The sequence below is a fragment of the Ostrinia nubilalis genome, chromosome 5, assembly GCF_963855985.1.
Source record: "Ostrinia nubilalis chromosome 5, ilOstNubi1.1, whole genome shotgun sequence".
Taxonomy (NCBI): domain Eukaryota; kingdom Metazoa; phylum Arthropoda; class Insecta; order Lepidoptera; family Crambidae; genus Ostrinia; species Ostrinia nubilalis.
Window position 1 is genome coordinate 17,811,652 of NC_087092.1, and position 15,844 is coordinate 17,827,495.

A 15,844-nucleotide genomic window follows, 5' to 3' on the forward strand; every position below is an offset into this window, starting at 1 on the left:
AGTAGTCGGGCGAATATAATAAACACAAAGATCTATTTTATCATAGTGTTGCCATTTATTTTTACTATCTTTTATACGATTCACTCCTTAGGATCTCAGCTCGAATAATTTGTTTGTTCTTACCTACTAGACAAAGGATATTACGTTGACTGATAAAAGAAGTTAACTTAGCTGATGTAGGTAGGTGAAAAATCTTACTAAAAGTTACTTAAAAATAAACCTTTCTGAAGAACACAAAATTACCTACTTACATAAACCACTAACAAACAAAGAAACTAGATCTACTAAAGTTCTTCAGTCAAACAATGCAGATAAATGCTTAGTCTTTTCAAATAGTTTCCATTGCTTTTTTTAAACAGAGACCTAACAATATAAATTACATGAGACGCTTTAAAGCTGCAAGAGCATGTACTTTTTGGAAAATTTTCCTTTTCTGCAAGCAGGTGATAAAATAACTAGCATAGTATGCACCCCGCTTTTCACAGATAGCTGAAAGAAAAAATAATCTTCACAAAAATCTATACCTGTACAGTTTGAAGATTGCATTCTGTATAGCTTGCTTTAAAAACTTGAAAATTCTAGAGAGTGCGATTCTGTATCTCTACATTTCAAGAGAAAATTTTAAATAATTTGTATTTAATATGTAGCTTGATCTTGATCCTAAATGAGAGCTCTCAAATAAGTTGAATAGATCACTCGTGAATACTGTGGTGCACTTAGAAAATAAACACAAGAAGTAGCTGAAACAACTTTCAGAAAAAACTGTAATGTTTTAAAGAAAAGCAAATGAAAATATGTCCCACTGAGCCACCGGTATTGCCCCGTTAAAAATGCAGGCGATTCCTGGCAGCGCTTATGTCACTCGTCACTGCTGTGACCCTTCGAAAAGCGAAAGGAGAAAGCATAGAAGCTACCTATACGACGACGATTTAACTTCTCGGTGCCGTTTATGCTACGATTATTAAAAACAAAAATGAAGTTATTGGTGAAATTAATTGTAACGACACGACATTATTGACTATTGACAAATTTTCTTTGTTCCGAAACCAAATTAGCGAAGACGCCATCATGCGAATGCAAAATATAATATTTAGCAGTTGAAGTAAGTCGTACGGGGGATTTTGCCACCTCTCGTTCCCACCGCTGCAACTCCTGTGTAGCCAGCTTGACGGCCAATAAAAATGAAGTAAGTTAAGAAATGATCAGGAAAAAAGGTTTGAATTAAATGCATCCTTTGCAAGTGAGAGTGGATTCACTTCTATGCCATATTCCTCTCCCTCTCTAACAATAGTAAAAATCAATACGTCATGTCAGCGGCGAAAGACGCGGGAATAATTAAAAGTTCCACGAATGTGACGGTAATGACGCGTCATTTGTCACCGCACAATGGTGTCAGGCGGCGATTGACGCGCGTCACCGCGGCTGTCACTCGGACTGATGGGGTTTCGCTGGAAACACCGTGAATAGGGTTAAACTGAAAACACCATGTGGTAGAGACGAGGAAAACCTATTGAGAAAAGAAACTCGATGCTCGTTATGTGTAGTTTTAAAAAGGAAATTTTCAAAATCAGGTCAGGTATTTTAAGTGAGGATTCAGATTTTTCAGTACGAAGTAGATTTTCTTGACCTACAAATGAACTACATCATATTATGTCATCAATTCCTCGTCAATAGTTCGTTCATTCGTTTATTTCAGCCGAATAACGTCCACTGCTGGACAAAGGCCTCCCCAAGGATTTCAATAGTTCACTAAGATGTGATTTGGTTTGGTTGGAGTCCAAACGTCTAGTCAGACGGCACAGTGTAAAACTTGTTTAAAGATAATTGTGTGTTCGTGGAAACTCACCTGTTTAAATTGTCGTTTTCATAAAATAAGGTTACTACACGAAGTTCCTTACACCGTCATCATTCATTCCGTTGCAGCTTTGTAGAGCTTTTGCGAATCAATGCTCAAGGATGTTTACGAATGTAGGTCATGGCAGAGCAAAGCTTCCTTTTATTTCTACTCAGTGTATTTAAGTGAGTCTTGCATAATATGTATTTATATTAGTACCTACGTAAACACCGCACTTGCATCAATATATCCTTGGACAAATAAATATCCTTGGACATTTTACACTGCGCTTCTAGTCCCAAACTAAGCAAAGCTTGTATTATGGGTACTAGACAACGGCTATAAACATACTTAAATACTTTTTTTTTGTAAATACATACTTATTATACAATATCGGTCAAGAAGGAGATAATGGCGGTGATACGCTGTACGGAATCTGGTAATGTAGATAATTAAGTTTAGACTGACTAATATAAACATTCTGTCAAAGCGCTAATCTATTTGTAAGAAAATAGGAAACTATGTCAGAAAGCAATCACAAGTTAACTATTCCTTTATTTGAATTCGTTAATTGATTATAATTATTCTACTTTGCAACTCACGCGTGTCAAACCTATTGAAATACTTTCTCGTCGAAACACAAACCATATTGCAGTCAGTCTATTAACCACAACTATTCCCTAACACAAAACAAAGAAAACCAATAAATTACCGTTAATAGAGTGATAGATCGCCCCATGCAAATATTCTGCAATCGGAACTTAGTCCCGTAATGAGCCCGCGCCCGTAGCGCATACATTATCGATCATCACGAAACAACTAGGTATTCCGCAGTTAAATAATTCGAAGCGGATTTATTGGCCTAGTTCGCTGACGGCGACGTCACCGCTAATACCGCCTACCCACGCGATTAGCAGCCATTACCGCCGCGACGATGTCACCGGCTCACCCCCATCCGTCTTATCTGCCTATCTGCGCCACTACTCATACCCTAACTTCCACGTAATATCAATCACTAACTTCACAGATGCTGTCGCCGAGAGACGACGATGATGACGACAGCCACCTCTGCATCAAGTGCAACGCGACCATCGTCGGCCTCGACAACTACGTCAAGCACAGAAAAGAAAGATGCGGGAAAAACAACAAATCCTCCACTTCAAAACCAGAACTCCCCAGCATTGACAGCTTAGATCCAACCTATAGTCTTGGCGCTGATGTCTTCTTCCAATCGTTAGAACTGCAAAGTAGTGTCAAAAAGTCCTCACTATCAAGACTAACTCCACCTATATCTAAAGCGGTACTTGACACAAAAACAACACTCTCCGAAGCATCCACATCTAGGGATATCCCACGTATCAGCCCTTTGACCAACTTGAGAGAAGAGGACTGGATCGGAGAGCCTAGCTTGAGAATTAATAGCAACGAAGACAACCAAACAAAACTAATCAATGCGGTTGCTAGCATTAGTGGTAATGTCAAAAAAGTTGTGCCAACATCAACGTACAGTATATCCAATTATAATGACTACAAAGCAGATGTTGAATATGACGAATCTGATGACTCAGAGGAAGATGATGAAGAAGAAGTTCATAATGTCAGTGAGAAATGGAAACCACCTCCAAACTATACCGGGGGAAAATGGCGACCGGATTCTCCTGATCATGAAGATTGGGATATGAGAGAGGAACAAGAACATACTGGGGGCAAATGGAAGCCCATAATGACTGATACTCATGACAGAGACGACGATTATGATGCACCACCCCCTGGGCACACAAAGGGCAAATGGGTGCCTGGACACGAGAAAACCCAAATTATGCAAACTACGATTCAAAATAAAGGATCGGTTCAATATTGGTGTGGACCTTGCAATAGACGTTTAGGCTCCCGGGCGATTTATGAAAAACATCTTATGTCCAGCTTGCACATGAGAAAAGTTCTTCCAGAACATGAATTAGAATTTTCTGGCCATCTAGAACCAATTCGTCCCGTCGACAAAAGGCTATTACGCCCTTCGCGATTTACTAACGATACTATTTATGCTGGAACGCAAAAGAAAAAACCAAAGTCATCTAAAGCTAAGCTGAGCGTTAAAATAGAAAAGAAAAAAAGAAAGAGGAAGCCCGCTTATGTACACTGCTCTGGCTGCAAGTCGCGTGTAAAATTACATTTAATGGGAAAGCATCTGATTTCACACTACCACTTCAGGAAAGCAAATAACATTAAAAGTGAGGCCTACCAGCAATTGATTCTAGACAACATAGACGCAATAGTCCATCAGGCGCCATTCCAATGCAGCCCATGTAAATTTTACACGAATTGGCTTTCAAATTTCATGCAACACTGGTATTCAGAAGAACACAAATCGACAACATCTTCTTTAGATGGTAGATACTGGTGTTCATTTTGTAAATTTGAGTGCATTACATCTCAGGAAATGTTGGAACACATGACAGGATCTGACCATAGCGAAGTAGTGGCAGTTATAAATAGATCTATGCCAATTATCATAAGAAAAAGGGCGATCTTCAAATGTGAAAATTGTGGCGAGGAATTTCGATATAATATAGAATTAAAGCAGCACAGTAATAAAACTGGTCACAAACTATCGCATACAGCTACTGACCATTATCAAGAACTTCACAAGTGCCAATTCTGTAAAGCTAAGTTTAAAACTTCCTTGAAGCTAGCCGCACATTTGAAGTTCAAGCACAAACAAAAGGAATTTCTCTGTTTAGTATGTTCAAAGATGTTTACCAATTCATTAGAAGCGAAACATCACCGATACACGTTAGAGCACAGAATAAGAAAGCATGAAATAATAAAAGAGAAAGGACTATCTACCAAAGATTTGACGAAGAAATGTCCATATTGCACTGACGTAAAGATATTAAAGAATGTTTTGGTACTCAAAGAACACATTCGTCTCGAGCACCCTGACATCAAAAAGAAGTGAGTGAAGTGAAAACACTTAAAGCATTTGACTTGTCACTTATATCCAATTTGTACCTGCTTATGATCTTTTTACTTAATCCAGTTGTTTGGTTTCAGTTGTCCCAAGTGTGGAATGTCCTTCATCTTCCCACAAGAAGTGACCTGGCATCTTAGAAACAATGCTTGTCAGCTCCCGAGCACAAGTACTCTGAGTTCCTCGATCGTTTGGAACTGCAGCCAATGCCTCTTCACCACCGATTCCCAAGCCGAGTGTTACTACCACGAGACCTTGCACGGGGACGGAATCAAAGAGTTTCGGAATGTTTGCGGGAAGAACAAAGAAGTCCTAATGTACACCTGCCCTTTATGCCCTAAGGTCTTCAAAAAGCAGTCCCTCCGAACCCACCTGAAGCAGCACACATACGAAAGGCCGTATGTCTGTAATACTTGCGGAGCCTCCTTTTGTAGACAGTCCTCGCTGGCGAATCACAACAGGATGGTGCACATCAAAGGCGCAAGGAAGGCGAAGGTGAATAAGATCGTGATTCCGGTGCCACACTCGCTGAAGGACACTTGGAGTTGCTCGAAATGTTCAAAGACCTTCAGCAATCGGTAAGTCATTTCAGTTAATTATTATTTATTTCATGTTTACAATACAATCCTGAATGGAGACCACACGTACGCGGCCCATGTTTTCTTTTCTGGAGGACAACATGTCAATTAAAATTCCATACCACCAAAGAACAATCGTTATTTCGGGAGATCTGACATAAGGATTCAATAACTCCTGAATCCGAGAGAGCATCTATTATAAATAAAGCACGGATCACCGCGCGCGGCGGATGCGGCCATGTCACCTGTCACACAACTCGCGCAAATGTCGGGAAACATTCATAATTTGACGCGCTTTGACTGCGCGCGCGCTGCACGACGCGCCGACGTTTTTATACCCCGCTCACATAAATTCCCCCCGGATACACTATATTTCTGGATCAAAATATTAGTGGATCCCCACTTTATTGTAGGCACGTGTTGTAAGTGGCGGGCTTTGCGAATTGACGCGTTTGATTCGGTTGCGAAACCGCCACTTTATTGCGTTATTTATCTGTTGAAAGTCCGTAAACACGACCGAGATTAGTGCAGGCCGGGAGAAAGATTACCGTGACGAATATACGATGAGTACTGAAAGATGGATGTATGAACAACAAAGTGTACTTATTTCTGGATGTTACAGTCGTCCTCAGAGACTCATTGGGAAATCTCTTTTACCCTTTTTGTGACATTGTATGCATTCAGTAAAAATTTTCTGTAACCTCCTCGGTAAATTTCGCTACCTGCTGATGTCTTCCACAACATTCACATGACAACTAATAATAAGGTTTAATTAATTGCCATTGCCAATCAGAGTGCTCGTCACACCACACCTCTGAAGCCAAGTACGTCATCAAATACGCCACTTAGCACTAATGCAGCGGACTCTATCATAAAACGGACTTACTATCGCGAAGTTGCGCCGTAATATGCAAGTGGAAGCCTCAAAACTCGAAGCGGTCCATTAGAATAATATCAAACCCCATACGGCAACACCAAATGACTTGCCGAGTGCACTGTATTAGGGTCACACTACACCAAACATAAGTTGTACATAGTATCAATAAGTTTCTAAGCTTTTTCTAATTAGGTACATCTACTTATTCCTTACAAAAATCTATCGTATCAAGCAGTACGTAGCGCTGTATAGCATTGCTACAAACACACCTAGATAAAAACGTAGCCTTCGAGATCTATAGCAGAACTGTAGCATTACGGAAGCACTCAAATAGTAGCACGTAGCAGTACGTAGCGCTGTATGTAGTGTCGTCTACGCACCCATGTAGCAATTTTATCGGACTGCTACAGAAAAACCTAATGCAGTACTGTAGCATTAGTTTACCGTAGTTCAACTACAAGTAGTCAAACTGTAGCACGTAGCAATACGTAGCGCTGTGTATTGTTGATATTGTCGTCCAGATCAAGTTAATATGTTCAGAATAATATTATTTTATAACTGTACATCCTCTACTATAGTATGAATAAATTAATGGAAGAGTGTTTGCTCCCTGATACAGGCTCATTAGCTTAAAAGGGAGCTACGGTCACTAACATTGTAATGTACTCATTGTTATGAAATAAATTATTTATTTATTTATTATTTAGATACTCACGTAGCAGTTCTATCTGACTGCTACAGAATCACCTACCGTAACACTTTGTAGCGTACAGTTTCGTAGTGTATTGTAGCCTTCGTAGTCGCCTGCCAATATCGTAGCCCTCGCTACTCCCTAAGTCCGTGTGGTGTTGCCCTTAATGCAGCCATAAGGCTAAGATATCGCCCAAGTTGGCCCCTCGCGGTGGTAGACGGGCTGCGGTCGCCCAAAGATACGCATTGTCTTCAGAGTCCTAATGCCGCGGTCAGATCCGAATGGGCTCTTAGCAGGAACGATTGCAGTTTCTAACGATGCATTCTTGGTGACGAAAGCTTTGGGAATCTACCAACTACTTCAATTACCATAATACAGGGTGTTAGGTAAATGGGTTTATAAGCCGACACCAGCCCATGTTAACATATGATGCATATAAATGCAAGTCAGAAAATTGATATCATCATTTTAATTATTTTAATTTTCATACAAATCTGATTTTATAAATTTTATTTTGTATGACAATTAAAAAAATTAATACGATGATATCAAATTTCTGACTTCACCATAGGTACCATTTATATGCAATAATGTTAACATGGGCTAATATCAGCTTATTAATAAACCCATTTACCTAACTAACATCCTGTATATGACAACGAAAGACTGATTTAACTTCTTTTTCTAGTTAGGTAGTATAAATCTGAGTAAAGTTATTAATAACTACGACCACTACTTTAATATCTATTTTATATCAATCTGAAATTAAGTAAGTAAACCCATATTAAAGGTCCTCTAGACTAGAAACTAGAAAAAGAATTGACTAATAACATAAACACGTATGACGTAACATTGTAAAAATATGTGTTAGTTACTTTTATCTGTCCGCATAACTTCATACGTTTCTCTTGAAATAAAATCTAAATCCAGTTCCTCATAACAAGTACAAATCTATTACAGTGGTAATCTTGTCACAATAATACAAACATTCCGCGGATCCCTGCTACAATGTTGAAAGTGCAGGGGTCAGCCGCGTGCACCGTGCATGCGGAACCCGGCGAAAGAACATTGTCATCAACCACTCCTACGCAAGGTGCTTAGTCTGGTACCGATCGACTATCCTGCAGTTAATTGCGTTCGCAGCAATGTAATAGAAAATTTGAATAACATCATTTCTTCGTATAAATCTAGTATAGGTGTTACGGTTAATGTGATAAATTAAAAATTATTAATAATAACCGGTTATTATGAACAATTCTCGACAGTCGCGGTAAAAGTGATAAATTAATCACATTTAACAGTGATTATTTAATAATTCAGCCTTAGTAGGTACTACCAAATTTCATAAAAGAGAACAACATCTTGTGTACGTGTTCGTGTACAGCCAAACTTTTGAACGTTTTGATATCATATATTAATATAATTTGACATAATGAGTTTGGAATGTTTCTTGCATAATATTACTTTTCCATGATGCCTATAACATAATGTTTTGATTTAAAGTGAAAAATAGGTTAAGGTGCGGCGGGGTAAGCCGCCTATTTAGTTTTATACACACATAAATGACCTCATATTAATCACATTTACCAAATCATGCGGTAATTATTCATAATAACCGGCGATTATTCATAATTTTCACATTTATCACTTTGACCGTAACATAGGTACCTACAAGAATTCATAGGTATGAATTCTATCACAAGGAAATTAATTTACAAAAACTTTCAGGCTTACTAAACCGTTCCGTTCAGAAATTATAGGTTTTATAGCTTAGATAGAAACGCTTAAAATTACGTCATAACATTTTTTAAGAAATTTTTGTTTGAGAAAAAATCTCAGATCATAGAAGGGAATAGATGTGAAACGGGGGCGTGGCGCGTGTCTTCGCGATATGCCCAGAAACGAACATCGCCCGCGACGCCAGGTTAGTCGCGATTCAGTCGTACTGAGGAAATGTTCTCCGATATTGTTGGATAATGCGTCGTAACGTGCAATAACATAAGTGAAACGAAGAACTACAGGAACAATGAAGTCATTTACCACATGTAAGTATTGCAAATCCGTTGGTATTTTGCTTATAAATAAAAAAAACTAAACATTTTTACGAACGAATTCAGTGCCGTGACATTTACTGCGATATCGAAATTAGTGGTGATAAAAATTCAAACACGTTGTACATTGACGATTTAGTTAGCAACCACTTTATGTCATGCGTAACTACTGCGCAATGTATTTTATTTCTTCCGATATCCACTGACGCGTGAAAATACACAGTACGGCCGCATGTGCCGGTCGTAACATAGTGCAGGGCTCGTGTTCTAATACGGTTTCCTATTATCGATAAATAGAAGTAAATTATTATTTTCTATTTTCTAATTTTGAATGAAAAAATCATGAGTTGCTTGCGATTTTTAAGTTTTTACAAAAACAATAACAATAGTAGAAGGGATTAGTAACTGTCAACTATGTAATTACTATAAGAGCTAGTTGAAAGCCTAATATAGGCATTTTTTTTGATAAACATAGGCGGTACGAATTTCGCCATAATTAAAAAGTTAATGCGCGATAGTAGTTAATAATAATTACAGTGATCCTGTTATTATTATTAAAGTAAATAATAATATATTACCAATATTGTAAATACTGGTAAAAATCGCAAGTACCTACTTAACCCATGACTTTTCATATGTAAACTTTGTCAGTCTATAACTTCTATACTCCATCGATAACGACATTGAGCTTTGGTTGGGATAAATTAATATAAGGTAACTTCATTTAGTCCCAATAATTGATTCTGAGTTTTTCGTCCATACAAAATGGAACTGACTCCTTTATGCAAAAATCGTTAAAGAACATAATTAATAATAACGTATAATAATAAAAAGGTTTTCATACAAGCATTTTTTAAACCAATTTCGAGCCTTGCCCCCAGGATTTAAAGTATCGATATCTTATCGACTCCATTTTATCTTTCTTCTCTCTAATTGCTTTTTTCAAAGTGTGCGTCACGTCACGCGGCCATTGATTGGCCATAAGGCACGCCTTCTGGCCAATCACAGCACTTTTAAGCCGGTTGCACATGTTGTCGTAGACTCTCAGTCGCTTTGTTTTTACACAGTTGAATGTGTGTGTGGGAGCTGTGGTGGGGGAAATGTGGGGACACTGGTTCTCGTTGTAGTTACGCGCGACTTCATATCTATTCTCTTTCTATGATCTGAGGAAAAAATGAAGACTATCTGCTGCTGGTCTGGTCTGCTAAATAATATCGCCCTTAATGATAAAATCTGTATTATACAGTGATCGATATAAGAAAAAATTTGTAATTTTATTAATTTAAATTTATCAAATATCAGGAAAAAGCAGTATTTTTTCCTTACCATGAACGGTGCTATTTATTTTAACTCTTTCTTTTTTCTTTCGACACCAAAATCCCACCCCTAGAGCACAAAAGCATGCAGTGTGAATATCTTTGCTGGGTGTCCAGTGGACTTATGTAATTACTGGCCGCCCGGACTTGTTTATGGCGCTTAAATATTAGCCACTTTTCCGTTTTTATGCGCGCGGTAATGGCGCTAAATGTGTGACGCTGCAGTCGGTCATTTAGGGAATTTAAGGAGATGAGGTCTCGCGCGGTGTGAGAATATTGCCCATTATTCTCTGGGCTGGACACTGATTTAGCGTGAGTTAGATGGAATGCTGTGACTGTGACCACCCAAGTACTTATAAGAAATGGGGAGATGGTGCTAAGCTTAGATTAATAAAACCTAGATGGATAGTCTTCATACAAACGCTTTGTCAAGAGTGAGGCAAAAATCTTATGTCATTAGTGTCAATTTTGTTGGGGAGTGTAGACAGTGAAGGCGATTTTCCCGAAAGTAGGGAAAATTTTAATACGTTTTTAATTATTTTATAATTAACAAAAACAAAACGCATCATGTACTTACTTATTTATTGAATTCAAAGTACCTACCTAATAACAATAAGATAAATCGACTTAAAAGTCTCGATTTCATAAAAAAGGAAGTGTATTTGTACGGCGAACAATTATTGGGAAATAAATTTTCTTGTTACTGGTATCATTCCCGTATTTAATTTTTGAAAGCCAAATTCAAGCAAAATACGCGTCGAATTGTAGTACTTACTTATGAAATGTAACACTGGTCACTTTCTTTCGTTTTTCTGATGTATTTTAGACACCCTTTCACAGTACAAACCGTTTTAATTAATTAAAATTCGTCGGACGTGTTTACCAATTTTTCACTTTGACAGTTCATGTGACGTTTACGGGTGAGCCGTGCCGGCTCCCTATAAACTGCCTCACCTTTCGTGCACTGACTATCTATCTAGGTTTTATTAATCTAAGGTGCTAAGCAAATACGATTGTCTGGCTGGGGACAAATAAATGACACACAGGAAAAAACAATATCTATATTCTACTACTACTACTATACTACCATCATAACTATGTATTTGCATTAGGACAAGAAATGTAAATAGTGCTATGATTTAGCTTACCTGATTGTGCACAAGCTCTATCCAGGTTCCTCCTGTTCATGAAATAGGTACCGATGTTTCTTAGTGATTTTTTTACGTTACATGGCATGTTTCCTGGGGAATATTCTTAATTACATTAATTATTAACTATACTGGTCATCACAAAAATCGGCCCACCTACGTTTTACAGGAAAACTCGTTTCTACTGACACAATCATGGTGCCCCAACAATATTGGTGTTATTTGAAAGCCCAATAAATATCCATAAAGAAAAGCACATTTAATTTCTTAACAAACGATTAACATATACCATAAATGTGACTTGAAAAAATACCTAACTTTGGGCTCACCTCTGGGATCAATTAGACCAATTTTTATGGTTATAAAACCAAATAATGATTTCACGTGTCCTCTTTAACAGATGGATAGCGATTAATCTAAACTTAACAGTATTAAAGCCATAAAAGTTGGCTCAAGCGTAACTACCTATTTTTTGAAGAACTGACTCTGGATCCTTCTAAAGACACATTTTTGGGGTAGGTAAAAACCTTTCCTTTAAAATGAAACATTTGTGGGAAGTGGGAATGCATACGTTTGAAATTGCTTGTCACGGGAGGGTCGATTTTTGTGATGACCAGTGTATTATCAGTTATTTTTACCAATGTTCTCTATTTCCAGGAGTGCGCTGAGCCGGCACGAGTGTAATTTAGGCGAGCAGAGGTGTCCTCACGAAGGCTGCGAGTTTGTCGCCGCCAACTCTTGCGTCCTGGCCAAGTAATATTATGATAAATTATTTTATTTAAAAACTTCAACTTTATCGCATTTATTCAACATATTATTGAAAAATATTTAGAAATACCATTTTAAGCAAATAACGCCATCTATTGTGTAGCGGACGCATAACACACTTAAAATGCTAAGCGGTGCCGCGCGCGATGGGACAGCGCTGCAGCGTTGCTTTGCTATTACTTTTAGTACTATAATTCGCCAATAGATGGCGTTTCATTTATCAGGTTACAAAATATCACGATAGATGTCGCTGCTAGTCTGCAACCGAGTGAAACTATTTTCGAAAAAGTAACGATAGAGGCCTCTAGTTGTTTTAAAAAAACTAAAATCTAGTTATTAAAATATTTTGATTTCACCACTAATATCAAACAATTACTTTTAAGGCACAGAAGAACTCATGGTGAGAAGGTGAAATACCTTGAATGCAAGCTGTGTCCGTTCCAGACGGACCAGTCCAGCCATTTCAAGCGGCACATGAGGTGCCATGACGGCGAGAAGCCTTATTTATGCCCACACTGTGATTTCACCTGTGGGAGCTTGGTAAGGAACTTGTGATGTTAATAATGAGACAAGATTTTGTTTAAAAAATGTTCAAAATGTTTGTCAAAAGGGTTAACACGCTAAAATATGATATGCGCTCACCAGTTGGCGCCACTGGCGAGTAGACTAGGGTCCTATGATTCTATCAGCATGTCACTACAGATTACTCAATATTTATCTCGCTCGCCAGAAGACGTAGTATAGGCAGGCCTCCCACTAGGTCGACCGACGATCTGGTGAAGGTCGCGGGAGGCGCCTAGATGCAGGTGGCGCAGGACCGGTCTTTATAGAAATCCTAGGGGGAGGCCTTTGCCCAGCAGAGGACGTCATTCAGCTGAAAGCAAATAAATACAGTACTTAGTAATCATTGATTAAACCACTTGATTTTTACAGGAGAACCTTCGCAAGCACGCCCTCAGAAGCAGCATGCACTCAAACGTGTCCCTGTACCAGTGCAACGAGTGTGCCTTCCACACCAACATGGCCGCCGCGCTGCGAAAGCACCTCGTTGCTGAACACGCTGCCAAGTACAACACCAAAAATGTCACGCACGCTGTCAAGATGTGGCTCATGAAGAAGGAATAACTCTCCAGATGATTACAAGAGTGACTAATTAAGAATGAAAGACTGAAGCATTAAAATTTTGTAATGTATCTTATTACCCCACTTACCCGATATAACATTTAAATTATTAATCTTCATTCATAACATTTATCATCATATTCTGGAAATGTTTTAACCACAGATATGGATTAGGGTTTTAACAATATGATTTGATTTGCTGATAAGGTATACAGGATGTTAGGTAAATGGGTATATGAGCCGACACTAGCCCATGTTAACATGGTCATATAAATGGTATGGTGAAGTCAGAAATTTGATATCATCATTTTATTTTTTTTAATTTTCATACAAAATAAACTTTATAAAATCCGATTTGTATGAAAATTAAAATAATTAAAATGAAGATATCAATTTTCTGACTTCACCATACCATTTATATGACCATGTTAACATGGGCTAGTGTCGGCTCATATACCCATTTACCTAACACCCTGTATATCTTTTGTCACAAAAAATATTTCTATTGATTTTGTATTACATCGTAAGTATTTAATGACTCTAATACTAATAACAAGAAATAAAATCCCATCAAAAACAATACTTGTCAAAAAAACCAAGTCTCGCAACTCAGTTGTTCTACGGTAAAAAGTTGTGAGATCCATGTAATACCAAGTCCAGGCCAGGAAATCTTTAACGTTTTACATAAATTATTGACTTGGCCATCGCACTAAATAATTTAATTTACACGTGTTTTCATGCGATGGCCAAGTCAATATATTTATGTAAAACGTTAAAGATTTCCTGGCCTGGACTTGGTATTACATGGATCTCACAACTTTTTACCGTAGAACAACTGAGTTGCGAGACTTGGTTTTTTTGACAAGTATTGTTTTTGATGGGATCTCATTTCTTTTTGTATTTTGTAGACAGCAGTTATGTATCTAGAAAACTGGACCGAAATTGAAAAATTTTACTCGACTTGGCGGTTGCGCTACCGTGCCCCCAAATATTTTAGTTTTTCCTTGATTCATACACCAAACACTACTTATATTCCAAATTTGAAGCTTCTAGGTCTGCTAGAAGTGCCTTAGAGTTTTCATGATCGGTGAGTCAGTGAGTGACAAAATTAAGTAACTTTGACCCGTTATAATTCTTAAACTACTGGTTCAAATTGAATGAAATTTTAAATATACCGTGTCTTTACAATGCCTGCATAGCTAATGAAAATTCAGCCTTCTAGTTTTATCCACAACGAAGTTACAGGCGGTCGAAAATGGCCTGAATTGCTTCGAGAAAAGGATGGTACGGCCGTGCCGCTTTTTTGCTCGACGTGCCCCCAGATATTTGTTTTAGGACTTTTTGTTTCTGTGATTTTAGTCTAGTTGGACTTTAACATAATTAGATTAAGGGTTAAAAATACAAAATGCGAGCTGTGTGCTGGATAAGACGATATTTTCAATAGCGGCGTAAGATGGCGCTAGTGTCTTAGAATAATATTTTTTACGAACTAACCATAAGTATTTTAAATGAAACAAAATTAAGTATATAACTGTTATTTAAATATTATGTCCAATAACTACATCAAAATAATAAACTTTATATTTTAAAAAACAATCTATAGTAGTAAATGAAAATTGATTATGGCAATATTTTTTCCCGCTTCCAAACGTCAAACCGCCGGGCAGCGGACCAATGCGAGCCAAGTGCGAACGGAAAAAAATAATCGAGCAAGCGCGGCAGCCGCGAGCGGGCTGCGTATCGGTGTCTTATTTTGTCAGCTGATTCTGAATTTTCGATCGAATTTCCTCGCAAACCCGACAATATTAATGTATTAAACATTTTACAAATAATTACTGTGAATCACACTATTTTAATACAAGACTTGTTGTACAAATATTGATTGAGTGAGACTTGCAAATCGTTGAATTGTTGTGCAGTGCAAAATTTTAATTGATTTAAGAATAATGACAGTTGTATTTTCCGTGTAGTGGGTGACCTTTTTTCCTGAAAATGTCGTTGAAGGTAAGATTTATTATTTTCAGTAATGAAAACAAATGAATGCCTACCTCACCTACCTGCCATTATTTTCTCGATTTCCAGTAGGTTTCCTACCTACCGTTTTTTTTTAACTGTAGGTAAGGTAGGTATCCTAAAGTTTTCAAGGTAGCTATACCTAGATTTTATCTACTTTTTAATACTTACTTGATTTTTTTAAAGCATGTCCCAAGTGTAAATTAAAACATTCTGCAAACAATAACAAAACTGCGTGCGAGACACATTTTTACTATAATAAAAATTGCGCACTTAAAATTTTCACATTTTCCTGTATACAATTTTAAATAATTTTGGGCATTACTGAAATAAAATATGTTTAAAGGTTGAACCATGGACCTATGGCAAATCATTATTAATTTGTCTGATAACTAGGTTTTTTGTAGCTGTCTGTTTTAATGTTAATTTCTTTGATTTAGTATAGGGTTATAATTATGTACCATTATGTTAGGTA

At 37.6% G+C, this 15,844-nt stretch overlaps 2 protein-coding genes across 2 annotated transcripts in view; both read left to right on the forward strand.

Moving 5' to 3' along the window:
* The window catches only part of LOC135072069 (zinc finger protein 624-like), a 36,800-nt gene extending 23,334 nt beyond the window's left edge, over positions 1-13,466 (forward strand). The window contains exons 3-7 of the mRNA XM_063966012.1: positions 2,862-4,789; positions 4,889-5,383; positions 12,124-12,219; positions 12,618-12,774; positions 13,168-13,466. Coding sequence (XP_063822082.1) covers positions 2,862-4,789; positions 4,889-5,383; positions 12,124-12,219; positions 12,618-12,774; positions 13,168-13,359 — 2,868 coding nt within the window. The 3' untranslated portion in view covers positions 13,360-13,466. The remainder of the gene's footprint in view (positions 1-2,861; positions 4,790-4,888; positions 5,384-12,123; positions 12,220-12,617; positions 12,775-13,167) is intronic.
* Positions 13,467-14,968: 1,502 nt separating this feature from the next.
* The window catches only part of LOC135072070 (ankyrin repeat domain-containing protein 29), a 36,869-nt gene continuing 35,993 nt past the window's right edge, over positions 14,969-15,844 (forward strand). Inside the window, exon 1 of the mRNA XM_063966013.1 lies at positions 14,969-15,360. Within this exon, the coding sequence (XP_063822083.1) occupies positions 15,349-15,360 (12 nt within the window). The 5' untranslated portion in view covers positions 14,969-15,348. The remainder of the gene's footprint in view (positions 15,361-15,844) is intronic.